At 45.3% G+C, this 23,139-nt stretch overlaps 2 protein-coding genes across 3 annotated transcripts in view; one reads left to right on the plus strand and one right to left on the minus strand.

Annotated features, from left to right (window-relative positions):
* NAV1 (neuron navigator 1) overlaps positions 1 to 23,139 on the minus strand; it is a 252,307-nt gene that overhangs the window by 62,482 nt on the left and 166,686 nt on the right. The window lies entirely within an intron of this gene.
* Positions 19,138 to 21,445, plus strand: LOC119930403 (cAMP-dependent protein kinase type II-alpha regulatory subunit-like). The gene has a single exon (XM_038748719.1). The coding sequence runs from the start codon at positions 19,246 to 19,248 to the stop codon at positions 20,539 to 20,541; it is 1,296 nt and encodes a 431-aa protein (XP_038604647.1). The 5' UTR covers positions 19,138 to 19,245; the 3' UTR covers positions 20,542 to 21,445.

Consider the following 23,139-nt stretch of genomic DNA (forward strand, 5'->3'; position numbering starts at 1 on the left):
CTGACTCCCAAGCCCGGGCTCTTTCCACTGAGCCACGCTGCTTTGTAGTTGGACACAGTCCATGTCTCACATGGGGTTCACAGTATCAATCCCCATTTCATTAATAAATAATAATAATAATGGCATTTGTTAAGCACTTACTATGTATCAGACACTGTACTAAGCACTGGGGTGGGTACAAGCAAATTGGTTTGGATACAGTCCCTGTCCTGCATGGGGCTCACAGTCTTAATCTCCATTTTATGGATGAGGGAACTGAGTCACAGAGAAGTGAAGTGACTTGTCCAAGGGCACAAGCAGACAAGTGGTGGGCCCGGGATTAGAACCCAGATCCCTCTGACTCCCAGGCCTGTGCTCTATCCATTAGGCATTCATTCATTCATTCATTCAATCTTATTTATTGAGCACTTACTGTGTGCAAAGCACTGTACTAAGCGCTTGGGAAGTACAAATTGGCAACATATAGAGACAGTCCCTACCCAACAATGGGCTCACAGTCTAGAAGGGGGAGACAGAGAACAAAACAAAACATATTAACAGAATAAAATAAATAGAATATGTACAAGTAAAATAAATAAATAAATAGAGTAATAAATACATACAAACTATATACATATGTACAGGCATCACTGTTTCTAATCCCAGATCAGTCATTCAAGCCCCATAACCAGTTGAAGTCTGTAAGGCTGTTGTGATCCCCAGCCTCCTATATGATTGAGAGACTTGGACCTTGATGTCCGTTTACTTGTTTTGACGTCTGTCTTCTCCCTTCTAGAATGTAAGCTTGGTATGAGCAGAGATTGTCTCTCTCTATTGCTGAGTTGTACCTATCAAGTGCTTAGTTCAGTGCTCTGCACACAGTAAGCGCTCAATATGATTGAATGAATAAATAAATGCGATTGAATGAATTAATCTAGCAGACACATTCAGCTTCCAGAGCTGTTTTGCCAGGGCCACCTATGAACCACTTTTGGCATTAACTGGCAGGACCAGAGCAATTCACAGTACTTCTTGAGCACTTCATCTGTGCAGCACACCATACTAAGCACTTGGGAGAGTACAATACAGTGGACATGATCCCTGCCAACAACAAGCGCGAACAATAAACACAAGGTCACCCTGCTGCCAACCCAATGGGAAACCAGTGTGGGAGAAGCATGGAGATCTTGGTTCTTCCTGAGTCCCTCCATATTGACCTCTTGACTCCTTATATTTCCACGAGGAGAGGCCTCAATCTCGCCCCCCTATCCCTAGCCCTCCCGCCACTCTCTCTACCAACAACGGAGGCAGAGCCTGATTCCCTCTTCTAGACTGTGAGCCCGTTGTTGAGTAGGGACCGTCTCTATATGTTGCCGACTTGTACTTCCCAACGCTTAGTACAGTGCTCTGCACACAGTAAGCGCTCAATGAATATGATTGAATGAATGAATGAATATTGGCTTCATGGTGACAACTGACAACCCCATGAAGTTCATCAGCCCTAGATTTGGCAGTGGCTCCTCTGGAAACAATCAATCAATCAATGGCATTTATGGAGCACTTACTCTGTGCAGAGCACTGTACTAAGCACTTGGGAGGGCACAACAGAATTGGCAGAAGTGTTCCCTGCCTTAGAACAGTGCTTTGCACATAGTAAGCGCTTAACAAATGCCATCATCATTATCATCATCAACAAGCTTACAGTCTAGTTGGGGAGACAGACATTAAGCAAAGAGACAGGCTGGGAAAGCCTGGGAGAAGCAGCATGGCATAGTGGATCGAGCACAGGCCTAGGAGTCAGAAGGTCAAGGGTTCTAATCCTGGCTCCACCACTTGTTTGCTGGGTGACCACAGGCAAGTCACTTCATTTCTCTCAGCCTCAGTTACCTCATCTGTAAAGTGGGGAATGAGACTGTGAGCCGATTTCGGATAGGGACTGTGTCCAACCCGATTTTCTTGTATCTACCCCAGCGCTTAGTACAGTACCTGGCACATAGTAAGTGCTTAACAAATAACACAATCATTATTATTATTATCATCCAGAAGGCCGGGATTCTGCCCCTAGGAAGCCCATCACCTTCTATTAATGTCTGTCTCCCCCTCTAGACTGTGAGCTTGTTGTGGGCAGGGAACACAGTAAGTGCTCAATAAATACAATTGACCGACTGAATGGGGATGGAAGACAGATATTATAGCCACTCTGGCCACTCCGCCATGTGCCATTCCACTGGCCCTCCTCCGAGACCAACGTGTGCATGGGGAGTTTGGACCTTCAAGCTGCATCTACAGGAGCCAAGCGGGTGCTGGGGGATGAGAGCCCGCTGGAGAAGGTTGTCAGCAGGCCAGCCTCTGGGTGGACTGGGATGAGGGGTTGGGCTAGAGCTGCCATGTCAGCTGGCAGGGGCCCGAGCACAAGAGGACAGACTTGCAAGGCAAGCTGCTTAACGCCAGCCTCCTTAATTGGGACCAACTGTGTGAGAAGAATGCTGACTCGGCTGGCCACAGTTTGTTTGTGTTTTCTCCAGTTTCAGAGATTTCCCCTTACTCCCGCCCGCCCAGGGCCATTTCCCTGAAGGCTGTTGCTCCTCTCCACCACTTTTCACAGGGTCAGGAGACGAAAAGAAGTTGGCGTCCCTCTCTCCAAGGGTGAGAATTGGAATTCTTCCCACTGAAGAAGGGAAAAGAACTAGGAATTCCAAAATTCCACCAGGGAGGAAGAGGTGCAGGGTGACACAGACTTTTCTGACTGAAAGAAAACAGTTCACGTTTCTCTTCTCCACCGGCACCACCTAAGGGCAGTTCCTGCTGACCACCAAGTTACAGCAATTGATCTGTGGAAAAGCTGGATTTTGAGCCTCAGTGCCATACTTGGCTTAATTCTGAATTTGGGCAGGAAACGCTCAGGAAATCAAAACTACAGAACTCTATGCTTTGTACAATGTACTGCACAGTGAAGGTGTTTGATAAGTACAATTGATCAATCAGAATTATTAAACGCTTACTGTGTGCAGAGCACTGTACTAAACACTTGGAAGAATACAATATGACAGTGTTGGTAGATACGGTCCCTGCCCACAACAGGCTTATTTCATTGGTTGTTACTGAACCCCAGGGTCTCAGTCATTTTCTTTCAGCCTAAAGGAATTTTCTAGCAGAATAGTAAAGCTGCTCAAGTTTCTTCAGAGCTCAGAGCCCTTACTCCCCTTGCAAACACAGCTCTCCTCTGTCAAAACCGGATGAGTGAGTCCCACTGCCCAGAAATTTACTGAGGGAGATGACCCTTTCTGAGCCTTGCCTCCTTTCCATGGATTTCATCTGGAACTAATCCCAGAGTCTTCCTCATTGCTCTGAGAAAGCTGCCCCAAAATGATTGGACACACAATCCTTGAGCTGGAAGGAGCCTCGGGATGTCAACTGATCCAGTCCCCTGCACCAAGACGGGTGAACAATTTCCCTTCTCAGGAGAGATGAGAGTGTTTTTGTTTTTTCTTTTTAAAAATAGCCATGACTCCTCTGCATTTTGACCACTGAAGGGGTTTAGGGAAAGGAAAGGGTCGAGTTGAGGACTCAGCCCCTAAGAGGTGTCTCTCCAAAAAGCCCCAGGAAAAGAGAGAGCCCTCATCTCAGCTGACTGTCAAGATCTGGCTGCAAAAGCAACGCTGTCCTAAGAATGACCTCGTGGGTTTCCTCTCATTCTTTCCTCAAACTCTTTCTGATCTGATCTGCTAGGTTCCCAGGTCAAAACAAGATTCTTTTACCAGCAGTCTAACTGGCTCAGTTCCATGTCAAGGAAAAAGGAAAGAAAAGAAAACACACAGCTGCTGGAATCAGACACTGCCTGGGGCAGAAGGGCATTCAGATATTTTTGTCAATGACAGTAGGGACGGCTATACGATTTTTGGGAGTCAAGCATCTTTGAAGCCGTGGAGAGCATGTCTGATTACCCAGACAAGTTGGAGGAGGCAGAGATAATTTAAATACGCATATCTCCATCTATATATGCATCATTGAATATATCACTGAAAATATCCCAAATCCCCTTTCACCTGCAGGTTTCAAAGCATCCTGTATCAAGTGAGTTCTGCTTTGGAGGTATGAAGCTGAGGCATTTCCAATGTGACATAATAATAATAATTTTTAAAAATGGTATGTTAAGTGCTTACTATGTATCAAAGCACTATGATGTGTATATATCTATAGCTATTTATTTATATTGATGCTATTGATGTCTGTTTACTTGTTTTCATATCTGTCTCCCCCCTTCTAGACTGTGAGTCCAGTGTTGGGCAGGGATTGTCTCTGTTGCTGAATTGTACTTTCCAAGGGCATAGTACAGTGCTCTGCACACAATAACTGCTCAATAAATGCAATTGAATGAATGAATACTAAGTGCTAGGTAGATAAAAGATACTCAGGTTCCACATGGGGCTCACAGTCTAGGTAGGAGGGAAAACAGGTATTCCCCATTTTGCAGATGAGGGAGCTAGGCAGGAACTGAGGCACATAGAAGTTAAGTAACTTGTCCAAGGTCATACAGCAGATAAGTCACAGACACCACCACCCAAGGATTTAAAAGGCTTCCCCAAGGTTCTATAATAATTCATGCAGGGAAAAAAACTATTTCGTTGTTTTTTTCTTTGTAAGGTATTTGTTAAGTGCTTACTTCATGTCAAACACTGTTGTAAGCACTGCGGTAGGTACAAGTTAACTAGGTCAGACACAGTTCCTGTCCGGCATAGGGCTCATGGTCTAAGTAGGAGAACAGCTATCCCCTTTTTACAATTGAGGAAACTGAGTCACAGAGAAGTGACTTGCCCAAGGTCACACAGCAGCCAATTGGCAGAGCTGGGATTAGAACCCAGGTCCTTCTGACTCCCAAGCCCGGGGTCTGTTCTATTCTATTCTATTTATTTTATTTTCTTAGTACATTTGGTTTTGTTCTCTGTCTCCCCCTTTTAGACCGTGAGCCCACTGTTGGGTAGGGACTGTCTCTATATGTTGCCAACCTGTACTTCCCAAGCGCTTAGTACAGTGCTCTGAACACAGTAAGTGCTCAATAAATACGATTGATTGATTGATTGATCATACCTACGTGAGCAGTCACTGCCAACTCCAAACGACCAAACCCAGGCTGGTGATATGAAATGCCAAGAGGACAATACATTGCTATGGGCTGTGAGTTACTCTGATCATCTCTGAAACAAGGCTCTCTGGTCCAGGACAAGTCAGTCACTATGCAACTTCGAGCTCAAGGCCCTCAACATTTCCCTTCCTCCCCTCCTTATGTTAGATGCCACCTCCTTCTTCTGAATTTCAAAGCCTTTGTCACCTCTACACCCTTTTCCTACCTAGGTAATAAAATAATAATAATAATAGCATTTGCTAAGTGCTTACTATGTGTCAAGTGCTGTTCTAAGCTCTGGGGTAGATGCAAGTTAATGTCAGCCAGTCAGTCATATTTACTGAGCACTAACTGTGTGCAGAACACTGTACTAAGCACTTGGGAGAGTACAATATAACAATAAACAGTGACATTCCCTGCCCCGATCTGATACAGTCCCTATCCCACATGGGGCTCACAGTCTAAATAGGAGGGAGAACAGATATTGAATCCCTATTTTACAGAGGAGGAAACTAAGGCACAGAGAAGTTAAATGACATAATAATAATAATAATAATAATAATAGTAATAATAATGGCATTTGTCAAGCGCTTTCTATGTGCCAGACAGTGAAATAGGTTCTGGGGTGGATAAAAGCAAATTGGATTGGACATAGTCATTGTCCCTTATGGGTCTCACAGTCCAATCCCCATTTTGCAGCTGAGGTAACTGAAGTACAGAGGCAAGTCACTTACCCAAAGTCACACAGCAGAAAAATGGTAGAGCTAGTATTAAAACCCAGATCCTTCTGACTCCCAGGCCTGTGCTTTATCAACTAAGACATACTGTTTTACCCAGGGTCACCCAGCAGGCCAGGCGAGGAGGCAAAATCAGAACCCAGGTCCGTGGGCTCCCAAGAATAGGCTCTTTCCACTAGATCACGCTGCTTCTCTGGCTCTCTCTCCTCTTTGGCATTTGGCAAACCAACTCTTTCAAACTCTGGTTGCCTTCTCCTTTACCTGTCCAGAAAGCCTGATTAACTTACATCTACCCCAGCTTTTAGAACAGTGATTGGCACAGTCAGCATTTAACAAGTATCATAATTATTATTATTATTGGGTTGGTTGGGTTGGTTCTGACCAGTAAAGCCACCTTCCCGTCAAGACTCCCCACGCCATCTCTTTTTGTCTCTCTTCCCCAAGTAATCACTCAGGTTAAGAACAGTGCTTTGCACATAGTAAGCACTTCATAAATGCCATTATTATTATTATTATTAAGAGGCTTACTTGGGGACCTTTGATTCCCCTACAAGCATTTCTAACTACTGTCCTAGATAAGAGACAAGAAAAAAGTCCAAGGAAGAAAAAACTTCCAAAACATAAAAGGAAACTGCCCATATGTATTTGCAGCATAATAGTGATAATATTTAAAGGGGCCAATTTAAGTACATGCCAATATGTACCAAGTGCAAGGATGGTCACAAGGCAATCAGATCAGATACTGTTTCTGTCCCAAATGGGGCTCACACTTGGAGGATGAAATAAGGGATTTTATTCCCACTTTACAGAAGAACAGAAAGTTTAAGAAAGTTGCCCAAGGTGCCACAGTAGATAAATGAAAGAGCCGGGACTCAAACCTTGGTCTTGACCTCCAGCCCCCTGCTCTTTCCACCAGCCTAGGTGATGTATGGGGAGCCGATGGAACTATGTGAGGAACTATGTGAGGGTAAAGCACTGGAGTTAGGAATGGATGGAAAATGCTTGCCCATCCACATTGTCCCAAACAATGACACAACTTCTTGGGACCCTCAAGACATAGGGTTTATAGTTTCCTGCACCGTCGATCCAGTAGCCTGTGTCTTGTAGAATCTCCCACACTGTATCTGTGGTCTTAAGCAGCAACACAGCAGCCAAAAAGCATCCTGATCCTTCTTCCCCACCCGGCCTCTCAGTAAACTCCCTAGTGGTAGAGGAAAGACTGTCTCCCTCTCCATGTCAGGCTGACCAAGACTCTCCCCATCTTCCAAGTCCTACTAAAATCTCTTCTCCTCCAGGAAGCCTTCCCAACTAATCACTCATCTCCCAGCCTACTTCCCTTGAACTGTATTACTCATACACTCTTTCCTAAGCAATCAATCAATCAAGCACTTAGGGTTAGGAAGGGTCTCTTGAAGGAGATGTGCCTTCAATGAGGCTTTGAAGTAGGGGAGAGTAATCATCTGTGGGGTATGAAGAGGGAGGGATGGCAGAGACAGGACATGAAAGGTTGGTGGCGAGATAAAAGAGATCAAGGTACAGTGAGTAGGTTGAGAGAAGAGCGAAGCATGAAGGCTGGGCTGTAGTTGGAAAGTAGCCAGGTGAGGTAGGGTTGGGGGGCAAGGTGATTGAGTGCTTTGAAGTGGATGGTAAGGAGTTTCTGTTTCATGCAGAGGTGGATGGGCAACGACTAGAGGTTCTTGAGGGGTGGGGAAACACGGACTGAACTTTTTTTTAGAAAAATGAACCGGGCAGCAGAGCGTAGTATGAACCAAAGAGGGGAAAGACAGGAGACTGGGAGGTCAGCAAGGAGACTGATAAAGAAATCAAGGCAGAATAGGATAAGTGCTTGGATTAACGTGGCACCAGTATGGATGGAGAGGAAAGGATGGATTTTAGAGATGTTGCGAAGGTTCAACAAACAGGATTTGTTGCCAATTTGTACTTCCCAAGCGCTTAGTACAGTGCTCTGCACATAGTAAGCGCTCAATAAATACGATTGATGATGATGATAGATTGAATATGTGGGCTAAATGAGGGAAAAGAGTCAAGGATAATGACAAGGTTATGGGCTTGTGAGACAGAAAGAATGGTGGTGCTGTCTACAGTGATGGGAAAATCATGGGGAGGACAGGGTTTGGGTGGGTGGTAAGATAAGGAGTTCAGATTGGGGCATGTTTAGTTTGAGGTGTCGAAACAAAATCCAGATAGAGCTGTCTTGAAAGCAGGAGGAAGTACGAGAGAGCAGAGAGGGAGAGAGGTCAGGGCTGGAGATGTAAAGTTGGGTATCATAATAATAATAATGGTACTTGTTAAGCACTTAATATGTGCCAGGCACTGTTCTATGCACTGGGGTAGCTACAAGGTAATTGGGTTGGACACGGTCCCTGTCCCATGTGGGGCTCACAGTCTTAATCCCCATTTAAAAGATGAGGGAACTGAGCTGCAGAGAAGTTAAGTGACTTGTCCAAGGTCACATAGCAGATAAGTGGCAGAACCGGGATTAGAACCCATGACCTTCTGGCTCCCAGGCCTGTGCTCTATCCACTAGGCCATGCTGCTTATTCCCACAGAGGTAGTAGTTGAAGCTATGGGAGCAAATGAGTTCTCCAAGGGAGTGGGTACAGATGGAAAATAGAGGGATACTCGGGACTGAACCTTGAGGGACACCCACAGTCAGGGGATGGGAGGCAGAGGAGGATTCCTCAAGAGAGACATATCTTTAAATACATATCTTTAAGTACAGATGCTTTCTCTACCTCAAATTTATTTAAGCATCTGTCTCCCCAGTTGGATTGGAAACACGCATGTGCGCACACACACAGACACTCTCTTTTCAGGGAACGGAGTTTTTCCTAGCAGTCCTGGGATAGAGCTATAAAGTCATTGGAGCACTTCTACTGCTTAAACAGTACATTTTCAGTCTGACGCCTACTGAGGAAGGGAAAAAATAACAGAAACCAGAGAGCAACTGCTCGTTTCAGTACTTCACACCCCTTTGTGAGTCCTGAGGGACAGCTTCATGACTAGGGGATGAAGTATCCTCTTGGCACAGAACAACCCCAGGGCAACGTAACTGTTTGCGTGACCTTCTCATCTTGCCACATTTTTCCTTCCCTAAGGGAAGAGTTAAACAAACAACAGGATGGTTGGGAACTTGTAAAAAAGGAGAGGCAGATGGGCTGTGGCAAGAGGCGCTCGGGCATGGGTTATGGAAGCTCCCAACATTCAACTCCACCAGTGCCATTCAGGAGGTCCGTGATGGAATGAATTTCCAACTCTGGTCCACCCATCCTCCTCCTCCACCACTTTCCTGGCCTTCCCAGAAAGATTGGAACCTGGGCTAAGGGAGAGGCTGCCAGCATGGTAATAATAATAGTAATAATAACAGTATTATTTGTTAAGTGCTTACTATCTGTGAAGCACTGTTCTAAGCACTGGGGTAGATACAAGTTAATCAGATTGGACACAGTCTTTGTCCCACATGGGACTCACAGTCTCAAACCCTATTTTACAGATGAGGTAACAGGCACAAAACAGTGAAGCGACACGTGCCACAGCAGACACGTGGCGGAGCTGGGATCAGAACCTACATCCTCTGACTCCCAAGCCCGGGGTTCTTTCCACTAGACCATGTTGTTTCTCCGGTTCAAGGAGCAGGCTTATTTGATTTATTGCATCCAAGCCCCCACGCCAATTTCTACTGTATTGCTTGTAAAAATGCGGGAGAACTGAAGGCCACCCATCTTAACTTGACTTAACTTTGCATGGTTTCAATAGTAAAGATTTCCATTGTAGCAAGCAATCCATGGGGCAGTCGGAGAATGCTTTCGGAAAGTTGGTGTTCACTCGATCCATCAGGCAGGCTGGGATCTGACCCAACATTAGCTATTACTTATACCCACTCAGTCGAGCATAACCAACATAACAACCTCTACATTGCTGGACAAACGTGTTAGAAGATGCCTTGATCTTAGCCAGGGCGAAGGCAGCAATTTGACTGAAAAGACTCATTTCTTCCTGGAAGCCTATCCTGAACAACCTCATAAACTTGAAGTCAACCAAACTCAACAACTCCTGCCTATTCTGCCGCCCATCTGTCAAAAAAAGTTGGTCTGCTTTGTCCCCTAGGGAGTCCTTTCAGAGGATTCTGTTTTAATCCATCTCTCTTTTCCTGTGCGTAACCTGTCAGTAAGCACACAGCGGCTGCTTTTCATTACACTCTGTGGGTGCTTAATCACAGTGATGATTCTGAAGCAGCTGTATATTGTCAGGTTTTAGAGAACGGGCATCTTTCTTCATGCCTAGTGCACACCAGAGATGATGCCTATTTCCTTCTCCCTCCCCTCTCTGCCTCATTCATGTTTTTCCCTCATAGCTTGCTCCTTCCTCTCCTACTGCCACCCAGCCCGCACACTTCACCTCACTAATGCCAACCTACTCACTAAGACTTGATCTTGTCTCTTTCACTATAGACCCCTTATTCACATCCTCCCTACTGCCTGGAACTCCTTTCCCACTCCATATCCTTTAGACTGTAAACTCATTGTGGGCAGGGGATGTGTCTAACAACTTTTTAAAACTGTAATAATCATAATAATGGCATTTGTTAAGGCTTACTACACACAAAGCACTGTTCTAAGCACTGGGGGGATACAAGGTGGTCAGGTTGTCCCATGTGGGGCTCACAGTCTTAATCCCCATTTTACAGATGAGGTAACTGAGGCTCAGAGAAGTTAAGTTACTTGCCCAATGTCACACAGCAGACATGTGGTGGAGTCAGGATTCCAACCCATGACCTCTGACTCCAAAGCCCGTGCTCTTTCCACTGAGCCACTCTCCCAAGTGATTAGTACAGTGTTCTGAACACAGTAAATGCTCAATAAATACTACTGACTGATTGATATCTGACAGACCACGACCCTTCCCATCTTCAAAGTCCTACTAAAATTATATATCTCCTAGGAAGCCCCGGAAAATCTCCCTGGCTAACCGTTCATCTCTCCACCCTTTTTCCCTCCTTTCTGTGTCATCTGAGCACTTAAATATGTATCCCCTAAGCACTTAGTTACTCACCTTCCCTCCACCCCCATGGCACTTATATACTTATGCTCAGTTGTTTCCTCTACCTGTAATTAATGCGTGTCCATTTCCTCTTACCCTGCTCTCGACTAAGCTCCTTGAGAGCAGGGATCATGTGTAATTATTCCACTGTAATAATAATAATAACGATGGTATTTGTTAAGCGTTTACTATGTGTCAAGCACTGTTCTCTGTACTCTCCCAAGTGCTCAGTACAGCTCTCTGCATATAGTAAGCACTCAAGAAATACTACTGATTGAGAGGCTTATTTTGAGGACCTATATTTTACTATACTAGACTGGGAGTTAAAAAAAAAGGGCCACTAAAAGGAAGCAATCAATGCACTGAAGAAAAAAGAGACTTCACTTCTTGATGAGTCTATGTTGGTCAGCTCTGACCGGAGGGAATTTGCAAACCTGAAATAACTCTGAACACATCAAAGAGAAACCTGGACATCTTCTTGTGGAGCAGGAGCAAGTGGCGATAGGACCAGGAGGTTCTATATTTCAAAGGCAATGGAAAATGTTGTAGGGAATTTATTATTAACAATAATAATAACAATTGTGGTAGCTGTTAAACCAAATTTAATCTGTGCCAAACACTGTCCTAATTGCTGGCATGATAGACTCAATACAAATCGGAACAGGCACAGTCCCTACCCCACAAGGGGTTCACAGCCTAAGGCAGGGGCTGTCTGGAGACAACAGGTACTTAATTCCCACCTTACAGATGAGGAAACTGAGTTCTAGAGAAATTAAGTGATTTGCCCAAGGTCACGCAGCAAGTGGCAGAGTAAGGATGAGAATCCAGATCTCCTGACTTCCAGGCCTGTTGACAAGCAGTGTGCCTTAGTGGAAAGAGCCCGGGCTTGGGAGTCAGAAGTCTTGGGTTCTAATCCCGGTGCTGCCACTTGTCAGCTGGTGTGACCTTGGGCAAGTCACTTAGCTTCTCTGTTCCTCAGTTACCTCATCTGTAAAATGGGGAAAACACTGTGAGCCCCATGTGGGATAACCTGATAACCTTGTATCTACCCCAGCGCTTAGAACAGTGTTTGGCATATAGTAAGTGCTTAACAAATACCAACATTATTATTATTATTATTACTAGGCCGTGCTGCTTTGCCTTTTATCCTTCCCCTCCACACCTGACCGTGTACCTCCTGGCACAGCTCTGGGAAAAAGGAAAACAATGAAGCGCAAGCCTAATGCCAACTTGCTTGCTGTACCTCAAACTCGTCTATCTCACCAATCAATCAATCGTATTTATTGAGTGCTTACTGTGTGCAGAGCACTGGACTAAGCGCTTGGGAAGTACAAGTTGGCAACATACAGAGACAGTCCCTACACAACAGTGGGCTCACAGTCTAAAAGGGGGAAACAGAGAACAAAACCAAACATACTGACAAAATAAAATAAATAGAATAGATATGTACAAGTAAAATAAATAAATAACACTATCTGGAACACTATCCCTCCTCAAATCTGACAATTACTCCCCCACCTTCAAAGCCTTATTGAAGGCACATCTCCTCCAAGAAGCCTTCCCTGATGTAGCAATCCTCTCCTCTTCTCCCACTCCCTTCAGCATCACCCTGACCTGCTCCCTTTATTCAATCCCCACTCCCAGCCCCACAGCAGTTACATACATATCTGTAATTATTTATTTATATTAATGTCTGTCTCCCCCTCTAGACTGTTGGCTCATTGTGGGCAGGGAATGTGTCTATTTATTGTTATACTGTACTCTCCCAAGCGCTCAGTACAGTCAGTGATCTGCACAGAGTGAGCCTTCCATAAATACGACTGAATCTCGTTTGTGACATCTGTAAAATGTCCATGTGGGACACGTGTGTCCAACTTGATCAGACAGAAGGTGATCTGGGGTAGATACAAATGAATCAGGTTGGGTGCAATCCCTGTCCAAAAATGGGGCTCACAATCTTAATCCCTGCTTCACAGATAAAGGAACTGAGACCCACAGAAGTTAAGTGACTTGCCCAAGGTCACACAGTAGACAAGTGGCAGAGCCACTTCTAGACTGTGAGCCCATCGTTGGGTAAGGACTGTCTGTATATAATAATAATAATGGCATTTATTAAGCACTTACTATGTGTAAAGCACTGTTCTAAGCATTGGGGAGCTTACAAAGTGATCAGGTTGTCCCATGGGGGGCTCACAGTCTTAATCCCCATTTTCCAGATGAGGTAACTGAGGCACAGAGAAGTTAAGTGACTTGCTCAAAGTCACAAAACTGACAAGTGGTGGAGTCTGGATTTGAACCCATGACCTTTGACTCCAAAGCCCATGCTTTTTCCACTGAGCCATGCTGCTTGCCGATTGGTACTTCCCAAGTGCTTAGTACATTCATCCATTTGGTCGTATTTACTGAGCGCTTACTGTGTGGAGAGCATTGTACTAAGTGCTTGTACAGTGCTCTGCACACAGTAAGCGCTCAATAAATACGATTGAATGAATGATCTGAGATTTGAACCCATGACCTTCTGACTCCCAAGCCCGTGCTCTATCCATGCTGCTGCTGTATATATCTGTAATTGATTTATTTATCTATTTATATGACTGTCTCCTCTTCTAGACTGTGACCTCGTTGTGGGCAGGAATGTGTCTGTTTGTTATGTTGTAATTATAATGATGGTATTTATTAAGCACTTACTATGTGCAAAGCACTGTTCTAAGCGCTGAGGAGGTTACAAGCTGATCAGGTTGTCCCACGGGGGGCTCGCAGTCTTAATACCCATTTTAAAGATGAGGTAACTAATCAATCAATCAATCAATCATATTTATTGAGCGCTTACTATGTGCAGAGCACTGTACTAAGCGCTTGGGAAGTACAAATTGGCAACACATAGAGACAGTCCCTACCCAACAGTGGGCTCACAGTCTAAAAGGGGGAGGCAGAGAACAAAGGCAAACATACCAAAAAAATAAAATAAATAGGATAGAAATGTACAAGTAAAATAAATAAATAAATAGAGTAATAAATATGTACAACCATATATACATATATACAGGTGCTGTGGGGAAGGGAAGGAGGTAAGATGGGGGGATGGAGAGGGGGACGAGGGAGAGAGGAAGGAAGGGGCTCAGTCTGGGAAGGCCTCCTGGAGGAGGTGAGCTCTCAGCAGGGCCTTGAAGGGAGGAAGAGAGCTAGCTTGGCGGAGGGGCAGAGGGAGGGCATTCCAGGCCCGGGGGATGACATGGGCCGGGGGTCGACGGTGGGACAGGCGAGAACGAGGTACAGTGAGGAGATTAGCGGTGGAGGAGCGGAGGTTGCGGGCTGGGCAGTAGAAGAAGAGAAGGGAGGTGAGGTAGGAGGGGGCGAGGTGATGGACAGCCTTGAAGCCCAGGGTGAGGAGTTTCTGCCTGATGCGCAGATTGATTGGTAGCCACTGGAGATTTTTGAGGAGGGAAGTGATATGCCCAGAGCGTTTCTGGACAAAGATAATCCGGGCAGCAGCATGAAGTATGGATTGAAGTGGGGAGACACACGAGGATGGGAGATCAGAGAGGAGGCTGATGCAGTAGTCTAGATGGGATAGGATGAGAGCTTGAATGAGCAGGGTAGCGGTTGGGATGGAGAGGAAAGGGCGGATCTTGGCAATGTTGCGGAGCTGAGACCGGCAGGTTTTGGTGACGGCTTGGATGTGAGGGGTGAATGAGAGAGCGGAAACTAAGGCACAGAGAAGTTAAGTGACTTGCCCAAAGTCATACAGCTGACAATTGGTGGAGCCGGGACTTGAACCCATGACCTCTGACTCCAAAGCCTGGGCTCTTTTCACTGAGCCATGCTCCTTCTCATGTTGTACTCATGTTGGAATGTCCTCCCTCCGCACATCCGCCAAGCTAGCTCTCTTCCTCCCTTTGAAGCCCTACTGAGAGCTCACCTCCTCCAGGAGACCTTCCCATACTGAGCCCCCTCCTCTCTCTTCCCCTCCTCCCCATCCCCACCCCCCCCACCTTACCTCCTTCCCCTCCCCACAGCACCTGTATATATGTTTGTACAGATTTATTACTCTTTTTATTTTACTTGTACGTTTTATTTTATTTATTTTATTTTGTTAATATGTCTTGTTTTGTTGTCTGTCTCCCCCTTCTAGACTGTGAGACCACTGTTGGGCGTGGACCATCTCTATATGTTGCCAACTTGTACTTCCCAAGTGCTTAGTACAGTGCTCTGCACACAGTAAGCGCTCAATAAATATGATTGAATAATAATAATAATAATAATAGCATTTATTAAGCGCTTACTATGTGCAAAGCACTGTTCAAAGTGCTGGGGAGGTTACAAGGTGATCAGGTTGTCCCACGGGGAGCTCACAGTCTTAATCACCATTTTGCAGATGAGGTAATTGAGGCACAGAGATGTTAAGTGACTTGCCCAAAGTCACACAACTGACAAGTGGAGGAGTCAGGATTTGAACCCATGACCTTGACTCCAAAGCCCATGCTCTTTCCTCTGAGCCATGCTGCTTCTCTAAAAGAATGAATGTTGTATTCTCTCAAGTACAATATGAGAGAGCTGTCTCTGGTTGGCACCTATTCTCATGTTGTACTCTCTCAAGCGCTTAGGGCAGTGCTTCGCACACGGCAAGCGCTCAATAAATACAGCTGAACGATATTGTACATATTTACTCTTGTACATATTTATTATTCTATTTATTTTATTTTGTTAATGATGTACATCTACCTTCACTTCTACTTATTCTGATGACTTGACACCCATTCACGTTTTGTTTCGTTGTCTGTCTCCCCCTTCTAGACTGTGGGCCCGTTGTTGGGTAGGGACCATCTCTATATGTTGCCAACTTGTGCTTCCAAGCGCTTAGTACAGTGGTCTGGACACAGAAAGCGCTCAATAAATACGATTGAATGAATGTTTACTCGTACATATTTACTGTTTTATTTTGTTAATGATGTGCATCTAGCTTTACTTCTATCTATTCTGATGACTTGACACCTGTTCATATGTTGTTGTCTGTCTCCCCCTTCTAGACTGTGAGCCCGTTGTTGGGTAGGGACCATCTATGTTGCCAACCTGTGCTTCCCAAGCGCTTAGTACAGTGGTCCGTACACAGAAAGCTCTCAATAAATACGATTGAATGAATGAATGAATATTTACTCTTGTACATAGTTACTATTCCATTTATTTAATTTTGTTAATGAGCCCACTATTGGGTAGGGGCTGTCTCTATATGTTGCCAACTTGTACTTCCCAAGCGCTTAGTACAGTGCTCTGCACACAGTAAGCACTCAATAAATATGATTGATTAATGATGTGCATCTAGCTTTACTTCTATTCTGATGACTTGACACCTGTTCATATGTTTTGTTGTCTTTCTCCCCCTTCTAGACTGTGAGCCCGTTGTTGGGTAGGGACCGTCTATATTGCCAACTTGTGCTTCCCAAGCGCTTAGTACAGTGCTCCGCATACAGAAATTGCTCAATAAATACGATTGAATGAATGAATATTTACTCTTGTACATATTTACTATTTTATTTTGTTAATGATGTGCATCTAGCTTTACTTCTATCTATTCTGATGACTTGACACCTATTCACACGTTTTGTTGTCTGTCTCCCCATTCCAGACTGTGAGCCTGTTGTTGGGTAGGGACCGTCTATGTTGCCAACTTGTGCTTCCCAAGCGCTTAGTACAGTGGTCCGCACACAGAAAGCTCTCAATAAACACGACTGACTGAATGAATGAATATTTACTCTTGTACATATTTACTCTTGTACATAGTTACTATTCCATATATTTTATTTTGTTAATGAGCCCACCGTTGGGTAGGGACTGTCTCTATATGTTGCCAACTTGTACTTCCCAAGCGTTTAGTACAGTGCTCTGTACACAGTAAGCGCTCAATAAATACGATTGATTGATTAATGACGTGCATGTAGCTTTACTTCTATCTAATCTGATGACTTGACACCTGTTCACGTTTCGTTGTCTGTCTCCCCCTTCTAGACTGTGGGCCCGTTGTTGGGTAGGGACCGTCTATGTTGCCAACTTGTGCTTGCAAGCGCTTAGTACAGTGCTCCGCACACAGAAACTGCTCAATAAATACGACTGAATGAATGAATGTTTACTCTTGTACATATTTACTATTTTATTTTGTTAATGATGTGCATCTAGCTTTACTTCTATCTATTCTGATGACTTGACACCTGTTCACATGTTTTGTTGTCTGTCTCCTCCTTCTAGACTGTGGGCCCGTTGTTGGGTAGGGACCGTCAGTGTTGCCAACTTGTGCTTCCCAAGCACTTAGTACAGTGCTCCGCACACAGAAACTGCTCAATAAATACGATTGAATGAATGAGTGAATATTTACTCTTGTGCATATTTACTATTTTATTTTGTTAATGATATGCATCTAGCTTTACTTCTATCTATTCTGATGACTTGACACCTGTTCACGTGTTTTGTTGTCTGTCTCCCCCTTCCAGACTGTGGGCCCGTTGTTGGGTAGGGACCGTCTATGTTGCCAACTTGTGCTTCCCAAGCGCTTAGTATAGTGGTCCGCACACAGAAAGCTCTCAATAAATACGACTGACTGAATGAATATTTACTCTTGTACATATTTACTCTTGTACATAGTTACTATTCCATATATTTTATTTTGTTAATGAGCCCACCATTGGGTAGGGACTGTCTCTATATGTTGCCAACTTGTACTTCCCAAGCGCTTAGTACGGTGCTCTGCACACAGTAAGCGCTCAATAAATACGATTGATTGATTAATGACGTGCATCTAGCTTTACTTCTATCTATTCTGATGACTTGACACCTGTTCACATGTTTCATTGTCTGCCTCCCCCTTCTAGACTGTGAGCCCGTTGTTGGGTAGGGACCGTCTATGTTGCCAACTTGTGCTTCCCAAGCGCTTAGTACAGTGCTCTGCACACAGAAATTGCTCAATAAATACGATTGAATGAATGAATGTTTACTCTTGTACATATTTACTATTTTATTTTGTTAATGATGTGCATCTAGCTTTACTTCTATCTATTCTGATGACACCTATTCACAAGTTTTGTTGTCTGTCTCCCCCTTCCAGACTGTGAGCCCGTTATTGGGTAGGAACCGTCTCTCTATGTTGCCAACTTGTGCTTCCAAGCGCTTAGTACAGTGCTCCACACACAGAAAGCGCTCAATAAATACGATTGAATAAATGAATGAACATTTTCTCGTACATATTTTGACACCTGTTCACATGTTTTGTTTCGTTGTCTGTCTCCCCCTTCTAGACTGTGAGCCCGTTGTTGGGTAGGGACCGTCTATGTTGCCAACTTGTGCTTCCCAAATGCTTAGCACAGTGCTCCGCACACAGAAAGCACTCAATTCAATGAATGAATATTTACTCTTCTACATATTTACTCTTGTATGTATTTACTATTCCATTTATTTTATTTTGTTAATGATGTGCATCTAGCTTTACTTCTATCTATTCTGATGACTTGACACCTGTTCACATGTTTCGTTGTCTGTCTCCCCCTTCCAGACTGTGGGCCTGTTGTTGGGTAGGGACCGCCTATGTTGCCAACTTGTGCTTCCCAAGCGCTTAGTACAGTGCTCCGCACACAGAAAGCACTCCATGAATGAATGTTTACTCTTGTACATATTTACTATTCTATTTTGTTTTGTTAATAATGTGCATCTAGCTTTACTTCTATCTATTCTGATGACTTGACACCTGTTCACGTGTTTTGTTGTCTGTCTCCCCCTTCCAGACTGTGGGCCCGTTGTTGGGTAGGGACCGCCTATGTTGCCAACTTGTGCTTCCCAAGCGCTTAGTCCAGTGCTCCGCACACAGAAAGCACTCAATGAATGAATGTTTACTCTTGTACATATTGACTATTCTATTTTATTTTGTTAATGATGTGCATCTAGCTTTACTTCTATCTATTCTGATGACTTGACAGCTGTTCACACGTTTTGTTGTCTCCCCCTTCTAGACTGTGAGCCCGTTGTTGGGTAGGGACCGTCTCTCTATGTTGCCAACTTGTGCTTCCCAAGCGCTCAGTACAGTGCTCCACACACAGAAGGTGCTCAATAACGAATGAATGAATGAATGAATCCCACCAACGGTCGCCTAGTCAGGCCCGCGCACGCCTGCGCAGTCGCCCGCCCTCTCCCTCCCCCTCGCGCGGCCGGGTGGTCGCTCTCGCGAGAGTTGCGGCTGGCGCGCGAGACTGGGGCCTCAAGGTGGCAACGGTCGTCAGGGCTCCTGGGAAGTGCGAGGCCCGTTGGCGGCCAACGCCTCCCCAGCATCCCAGGGAGACGGGCCTGTGTCAATCCAGGGCGGAAAACATGGAAGAGGCCCAGGAGAAGGATGAGACTCAGGAACCATCGGAGGAGAGAGCCGGGGGGAGCTCCCAGAACGAGGCAGGAGGGACATCAGTATCCCAAGACCCCGCTGGACCAGTCCCTCCTCAACCTTCTCCTCCTCCTCCTCCAGGCCCCGGGCCTCTGAGGCCCAGCGACATGGCGGCGGGCCGGGGAAAGGCCCACGCCGTGCCCAGCGAGACCAAAGAGGCGCCGGCCGGCGGAGACCTCGTCGACGGACGCCCGGGATCCGCCGACAGACAGCCCCAGTGGGAAGGGATGCCCCTGGACAATGGGGAGGAAGACAGAGAGATCAAGCCTCCCTCCCCGAACTGGAGGCGGTACCAGAGAAGGGCTTCCGTTCAGGCCGAAGCCATTAACCCGGGAGAAGGGTCGTCCATCTCCAGCCTGGTGGGCGTCAGGTGGGCCCAGCATCCCAAATCCGCCGAGCTGATGAAGAGGCTGAGGGAAACCTGCGAAGCCCTCCTCCCCTTCAGGGAGCTCGAAGAGGAGCTGCTGACTCAAATCTTCAGTGCCATGATCGAGAGGAAAGTGGAAGCTCAGGAACACGTGGTGGAACAGGGAGAGGACGGGGACCACTTCTACGCCATCGAAAGCGGGACGTACGACATTCTGGTTGCGAGGAACAAGCAGGACTGCCGCATCGGCCGCTACAAAGACCACGGCGCTTTTGGAGAGTTGGCTTTGATGTACTCTTACCCTCGGCCGGCCACCATCGTGGCCGTGACGGCAGGAGTCCTCTGGGGTCTGGACCGCAAGACTTTCCGGACCATCACGGTGACGTATAAGGCGGAAAGGCGGAAGAAGTTCGAATCGCTCATAAGCTCTGTGCCCTTTTTCAGGACTCTAGAGAAGTCAGAGAAGATGAAGCTCCTTGATATGATTGAGAGTAAGACCTATCGGCACGGCGATTGCATTTTTGCCCAAGGGGAAACGGCGGACAAGTTCTACATCGTCGAGTCTGGGGAAGTCAAGATGCTGACCGAAATGCCCACCAGCAAGGAAGTGGGTTCTGTGAGGCTTAATCCAGGACAGTATTTCGGAGAAGGTGCTCTGGTCGGCAACAACCCGAGAACCTCCTCTGCCTATGCTGTCGGGGATGCCAAATGCATAGTTATGAACGTGGAGGCCCTCGAGAGACTTCTTGGGCCGTGTCTGGACATACTGAAGAGAGACGTGTCCCAGTTCAAGGAGTTGATAAACCTGCACGACTCCGGCATGGATCCGAGTGAGGAACACAAGGAAACGAACAGCACATAGGCTTCTGAAGAAATGGGAAAACCTGCTGACATTAACATCCCACTTGAAAGAAGTGGATAGGGAAGGAGTTCAACCCTTTAATTTCATCTGTTAAGAATGGGGACTTGTTTTCAGCTGGCTTCCACCTGGAAGCCAATGACGTAGTTTTTCCAAGGCAAGTCTCAGTGGCTCTGAGTTGCTTAAATGAAAGGATCCCAACATATTTAGGTAGATTTCCCTCCCTCCCACCGCTTTTTATCTTTTGCTGTCTCTTGAACCTCTGCCCCTCAGCAGAATTTGAAGACCGGTTAGTTCCCGGTAATGACGCTGTCAGGCATCTTTCTTCAGAGCTTTTCCTCCCTCCTTGCTTGGCTTCTCCAGACATAGAAAGATTTCCTTTTGTTATTCCAGCCTTCTGGGACTCCTTTGCTTTAGCCACTTGTGCATTTACTCCTCCATTCCACCCCCCCCCCCCCAACCCCGACAACATCATCTTTCAGTGAGCTGAACTAGCCATCGGTAGATGCAGACTCATTTTCAGTACTCTGACTTCTTGCCATTTAGTTTTCCTACCCTGACTCTTCCAACCCAGCCTGGCTCTGCACAAAGAAATCACTGCTGGGTTTCTGGGGCACACTTAACAGTGCCTGTCCCAGCTCATTGGTGACCAAGCAGAAGGGCACCCCAAATGTTCCAGACCAAAATCCCCATAATAGTTCCATAAGCCCCAAAGAGATAAAGGTCATCTCTCTCCACCTATTGTTCTTTAGGTCTCTGTTTTGAGCTTATTGAACAGTTCATTTTCAATGTACTCGGCCAACTAATTCTGCTTACTTTATGGTGTTGCTGAAAGTCTTGGAATGTTTGTCAACTGCCACTATTGAAAGCAACCTATTAAAATACAGATCTACCTAAATATTTTAAATGTTATGAATCCTTTAAGTATCTTGTATCTTTCAAGTGATATCATTTGTATCCCTCTTCTCTTGGCTGGTGTTCGAGGTGGTACTACACCTGATGTTACGTTGATCTTGTAAATGTTTGGTGAACTGTTTGAAACCAAATTTTCCACCTTGGTTTTGGGTTTTGAGTGAAATGGATGAAGTTTTCCTAATGGGATTTTTCTTTAAAGCTAAAAAGTTGAAGGTTTAGTTACCTAGCAGGATGAAATGAATGTGTATCCTGTAATACTAAGAAAATAAAAACAGTATCCCAAATGTAAATGTGAATGCTTGGATCAGGTATGGAGGTTGGGAATATACAGGTAGAGCCACTGTTGAAACTTCCATCTCCACTTGCACAGCAGTTGCAGTTCTGGGCATGCTGCATTATCACAGGATGCACGAAGGCATGTTCGGAGGTCACCTTTGGGTAGCTATGATTTAACTTAAGGCCCAACCCCCAGGCCGCCGCCCCTTCATCCCCTAAAGTGTCACTTGTTTTCTTCTTAGTGGGTCCCTGTAGCCTGAGGCAACTCTATTGCAGCTGCTTTTTGAACAAGATGGAAGGGAATGAATTAAACCCAAGGTTTTTTTTTTTAATCTGTTTGGTTAAAACCACAAAGTGGCAGGCTTCTGGGTCCAAAGAGCTCGCTAGGGATTGTATATAGGGATGGGGGTTTCTCAGATGAATATTTTAAGTACCAAGTACAAAGATGCAGTTTGGAAGGATTTCTGTCTTGGATTTTGGGTATCTATGGAAATGTCACATGGTAGAAAGCTTGTTAAAAGGATATTAGTTTAGAGGCCCCAAAGGTTCTTTTTTTTAGACTGTAACCTCGTTGTGGGCAGGGAACGTGTCTGCTAATTCTGTTGTACTCTCCCAAATGCTTAGAACAGTGCTCTGCACATAGTAAGCACTTATTAAATATCACTGATTATTGTTTTTATGCAGCCCTGCACGGAGCTCAGTGACCTGACTGTCTTTACTGGGAACAGACGGACACATTCCCCAGGTTTAGCCACTCCCAAAATGCAGCCCACCTCTGGAACTAAGATATTATGAGCATTTGAATAATAATAATAATGATAATAATAATAATGATGGTATTTGTTAAGCGCTTACTATGTGAGAAGCACTGTTCTAAGCACTGCAGGGGATACAAGGTGATCAGGTTGTCCCACTTAGGGCTCACAGTCTTACTCTTCATTTTACAGATGAGGTAATGGGCTCAGAGAAGTTAAGTGACTTGCCCAAAGTCACACAGCAGACACGTGGTGGAGCCGGGATTAGAAGCCATGACCTCTGACTCCCAAGCCCATGCTCTTTCCACTGAGCCATGCTGCTTCATGGATTTGAAATTCAAAGATACTCAGAAAAACTAAGCTAAATCCCAATTTTCTTCCTCACCAAAGTGTTACTGGAACTGCTACCAAAAAGCAAAATGGACTGAGATTTACTTCCTCTGGCATCCATTTCCTGCCACTTCGACCTTTAGCTGGAGCTGCTAATAAGGGTGATGGCATCATGAGTAGCTGAAGGAAGCCAGACAATAGTCCTCAATAATCTACAAAATAGAAAATTGCCTCCTGAATAATTGGGAATTGGCTAGAGTCAATTCAGTGAGTGAATTCTTGTTACCAATTTGTTGTAAAAGCAGGAAGCAGTGTGGCCTAGTGA

This window comes from Tachyglossus aculeatus, chromosome 7, assembly GCF_015852505.1.
Source record: "Tachyglossus aculeatus isolate mTacAcu1 chromosome 7, mTacAcu1.pri, whole genome shotgun sequence".
NCBI classification, from domain to species: domain Eukaryota; kingdom Metazoa; phylum Chordata; class Mammalia; order Monotremata; family Tachyglossidae; genus Tachyglossus; species Tachyglossus aculeatus.